Source organism: Nicotiana sylvestris, chromosome 10 (assembly GCF_000393655.2).
Source record: "Nicotiana sylvestris chromosome 10, ASM39365v2, whole genome shotgun sequence".
Classification (NCBI taxonomy): Eukaryota; Viridiplantae; Streptophyta; class Magnoliopsida; order Solanales; family Solanaceae; genus Nicotiana; species Nicotiana sylvestris.
In genome coordinates, this window is record NC_091066.1 from 153,935,693 (window position 1) to 153,940,425 (window position 4,733).

General features: G+C 44.1%; 1 protein-coding gene across 1 annotated transcript; it reads left to right on the forward strand.

Annotated features, from left to right (window-relative positions):
* The first annotated feature begins 1,974 nt into the window (after positions 1 to 1,974).
* Positions 1,975 to 4,524, forward strand: LOC138880141 (uncharacterized). The gene has a single exon (XM_070159805.1). The coding sequence runs from the start codon at positions 1,975 to 1,977 to the stop codon at positions 4,522 to 4,524; it is 2,550 nt and encodes an 849-aa protein (XP_070015906.1).
* The last annotated feature ends 209 nt before the right edge of the window (positions 4,525 to 4,733 follow it).

The window sequence follows — 4,733 nt, forward strand, 5'->3', positions numbered from 1 at the left end:
GCTGAAAATAGACATTGCTATGATTTGTTGGCCCAGATGGAAGTAGAAATTCAGCAGTGGCAGAATCAACATCTCCAGGATTCTCGGGTTTTGAAGGCCCGTAATGATCAAATAGAGCGCATACTCATAGAGAAGGGGCAAACCAGAGATAAGATTAAGACCGTTGCCCATGCCATCATTAGGAGGTGTCTACGGTGCGAAGATATGACCCGCACTACCTTCTTCTCGGCAGTGATGATTTATGTCAAGCGAACCATGTATGAGCTGGAACAACTTGAAAGGGACCTCGCACCTAAGCCCGCGGCGAGGCCGAACGATGCCTCGCGGGCGCCAATTTGTAAAGCTTTAATGTATTTATAGGTCGAGTCTGTATTTTCTGTCTTGGCGTCTTTTGTTTGTCTTTTCGCATTAGGGTGTATCAGTAGTTTTTGAGTTTGTATTTATTTCAAGTCTGTTATTCTCCCTTTTTCAAAATGTTTAGTTTGTAATAGAATGTTTTAGTAATAAAAAAATGTTTCTTTGTTTCTACACTTGTTTGTCTTGAACTACGTAATGATCTAATTCACGCGGCGTCATGATACGTAGGCAATCCTCATCGGATCCGGTCACGTTTTTAACTTCAAATAAAAATATATATATATATATATATATATATATATATATATATATATATATATATAAAATATAAATAAAGGGGAGCATAAAGAGAAGTCGAAATGACGCATGCCATCGATGCAAACATGTAGAAACTCACTTAACTGTATAGGTGCATCACACCCCAACGTGAGATTACCTGTCTGTTATTTGTTTCAAACTAACCGTTTGCTTGCTGCTAAATTCAGGTTTTTAGAAAGGTGGTTTGGTTTTGTGGAAGTCTGGCCTCACATTCATACTTTACAAGGTCGAAAGGAAGTGTTCAGTTGCCCGTCACTAAGTCGAGAGGAAGACATTTACTTCACGAGATCAAAGGGAAGTGTAGAGATGTCTTCAGAAATTCCTTTGCCAACGATTCCTATTTCCGAAGAGAGTTCAATCTCGGCCATCCCAACTTCCGAATCAGCAACTGCTGAAGAAAACAGAATCTTGCGGTTTCGCATGTTGGAAATGTTGGATGACTGGAACAATGGAAAAGAGCCACCGAGTGTAATCCCTGGATTCCCCGAGCCATTCTCTAGGACAAGTGGGACTTCCAACGTCCCCATAAGTTATCTGACTAGCCCATTCGGGTATCCTACCATTTCAGCCCACTCCGCTGGATCACCCTCCGATTCTTATCCCCGGGTGTCAATGATAGATGTGGATACAAAGATATTCACAGCACCGCCCTGTCCAATTGCAGCACAACCCGCTATACACAGGCCTAATTTTGACTCTTCCTCATTCACATTTCAAGCACCATCCTTCTCGCTGGAACCAACTCGGTTTACCACCAGTGCTCACCCTCAGCAGCCTCAATACGAGTTTACGCCTGGGCAAGACCGAAATCCCAAAGCTCCTGAACAAGATGAAATGGCGAGAAGAATGAGGAGCCTCGAGCAGAGCTTAAAAAATATGCAAGGCTTAAGCGGGCAAAAGAGTGTCTCCTATACTGATTTGTGCATGTTCCCTCACGTGCACCTGCCCGTAGGGTTCAAAACACCGAAGTTTGAGAAATATGATGGGCATGGCGGTCCCATTGCTCACCTCAAAAAGTACTGCAACCAATTGCGTGGGGCTGGCGGCAAAGAAGAATTGTTGATGGCATACTTCGGAGAAAGCTTGGTGGGCATAGCCTCAGAGTGGTATATGGATCAGGACATATCTCGATGGTACATTTGGGACAATCTTGCCAAAGATTTTTTAAGGCAGTTTCAGTATAATATTGACATCGCGCCAAACAAGAATTCTTTGTCAAACTTGAAGAAGAAACCCTCAGAAAGCTTCAGAGAATACGCTATTAAATGGCGCGAGCAAGCATCAAGGGTAAAACCTACCATGGATGAAATAGAAATGGTCACTACTTTCCTCCAGGCTCAAGAATCAGATTACTTCCAAAACATGATGTCGGCTATGGGAAAACCTTTCGCAGAAGCGATTAAGATCGGAGATATGGTAGAAAATGGGCTAAAAATGGGCCGAATTTTAAGCCAATCTGCTATCAGAGCTACCTCCCAAGCCATTCAGGGTGGGTCTGGAGGAATAGCAAAAGGAAAGAAAAGGGAAGAAGCATTCATGGCAGCGTCGGGTACAAGGAGAAACTATACTCCCAGATCCCTTTTCTCAGAGAGGACCCCGCAGCACTATTACTCTCACCAAGATTTGGCCTATACTCCTCAGCCATACTTGGTCATGAATACTAAGCCTTATGTCCGGCCACCACAACAAGCCAATCGGAGCCAAGCTCCACCTCCCAGAAATCAGCCTCCTTACCGAAACCACTATAATCCACAACTACCCCAGAATAACTTCCGTCCTCAAGAACCACCCAGAAGACAAACTTTCACACCCATTGGTGAACCGTATTCTACCCTATTCCAAAAACTGGTCCAGATGGGTTTCCTGCAACCAGTCCCTCAGACAAGGCAAAATCCAGCATCACCTACTTACAGAGCCGGTGTCAGGTGTGCTTATCATTCGGGAGCAGAAGGGCATGATACCAATGATTGTTGGACTTTAAAAAGGGCGGTAGAGAACTTAATAGAACAGGGAAAGATAGTATTAAGGGACGAGGAGGTCCCAAATGTGACCAACAATCTGTTGCCCGCTCACAATAATGGGCCATTGATTGGGATGATCTGTGAGGACGAGGAGTTTGATCCTGCCCTGAAAGTTATAATCGCCATTGTCGATGCAGAGAGAAAGCCTAAATCAGCCCCGAAGCAAGAGAAAGGGGAAAAGAAGACTAATACTGTCAAGGCTGAGCTCGAAAAGAAGGCTGAGACAAAGACAGAGGCGATGGTGCCTTCGAAGAATAAGGTTCTCTATATTCCACGAGGTCGATCAGAGAAGCCACAGAGATTCGAAATGAAAAGGGGAATACCGATGTACGTGTTGAAAAGGGCCTATGTGGTCCGGGGGATGATTAAACCGCCTCGGCTGAATGAGCCAGCGGTTATCGGACGCATGCCACAAAAGCCAATGACAGACCCGTCTACGGTACCGTGGAATTATCAACAAACATTGGTTACATACAAAGGCAAAGAAATCACGGGGGAACTTCCAGAAAATACTTCTGTTGGAAAATATTCAGACATTCAAGAAGTGAACAATGCCACACAGAAGCGCTTCCCACCGAAGAAGCTTGTAAGTGCTGAAGAAGCAGAGGCTTTCTTCCAAAAGATGAATATGCCTGACTATGAAGTGGTGGATCAGTTGCGCAAATACCCTGAACAAGTGTCTATGCTATCTTTGCTAATGAGGTCCGCCGAACATCAGAAGATCCTGCTCAAAACCTTGAATGAAGCGTATGTGCCGGCTGAGACTTCAGTTGAACAACTTGAAAGAATGACGGAAAGGTTCTTTGCAGTTAATCAAGTTTCTTTTAGCAAGAACGATTTGCCTCCGGAGGGAGCAGCTCACAACAAGGCTTTACATCTGATAGTCAAGTGTGAAGACTACTACGTCAAGCGAGTAATGTTGGTTGGGGGTTCGGGTGTTGACATTTGTCCTCTCTCCACGATGCAAAGAATGGAAATTGGGACTGGAAGGATTCGCCCCAATAATGTTTGTGTAAGAGCTTTTGATGGCATCAAGAGGGACACCCTCGGAGAAATAGACCTGATATTGACTATCGGGCCGGCGGAGTTCGAAGTAACTTTACAGGTACTGGATATGGACACATCTTACAACTTTCTCCTCGGAAGACCTTGGATTCATGCTGCAGGGGTCGTACCCTCCACTCTCTACCAAATGGTGAAGTTTGAATATGAAGATCGGGAAATTGTGGTCCACGAAGAAGACGAACAGTCTATTTATCGGGACCCATCCATCCCATATCTTGAAGCAAGAGAAGGAAGAGAACACACAGTTTATCAGGCTTTCGAAGTTGTGCTGGCAGAGCAGTATGAAGAAGGGAGACCTTGCCCTCAACCTTTCTTGTCCAACGCTTCAATCATGGTTGCTAAAGAAATGATCCGACGGGGATTCAAACCGGGGGAAGGACTTGGAAAATCGTTGCAAGGAATAACTGAACCTATCACCTTGCCTTCCACTAAGAAACTCTTTGGAATAGGCTTCCACCCTACTCCGAAAGATAAAGATTGGGCAAAGAAGAGAAAAAATGAGGGATGGAAGTTTCCTCAACCATTGCCATATTTGTACGAAAATTTCGTCAGACCAAAGTACACTGAAGAAGAAGATGATAAGGCCTTTACGGCCGAAAAGATTGAGGAAATATATGGGGTGATAAGAGAAATGCTTTACAAAACCCACATGGTTCAGCTGGGAGAAGGCACAAGCACCACTGAGGTGCTATACATGGGGCCAAATACTAAGCTGCAAAATTGGGAGGCTATACCGTTCCCAGTTAGGCAGGAGTCTGGGTAGACTTGTCCTGCCACCTTTCCTGCATCACGAGTTATCCCAGGGTGTAACTCGGATGTTTTTCTTTAGTTTTCCTGTTTTAACTTCCTGAAATATAAACCTTGTTATCTTCCCAATTCCAAGGAATAAAATCAGTATTTCATCATTTTTTCTTTATTCTTTCTGATTTTTGCTATTTTTATTTTATCTTTTCCTTTTAGTTATAATAATGC

Bases quoted from the DNA above. Each gene is read 5' to 3' on its own strand.
- LOC138880141 (XM_070159805.1), top strand. From the start codon at position 1,975: ATGGATGAAATAGAAATGGTCACTACTTTCCTCCAGGCTCAAGAATCA.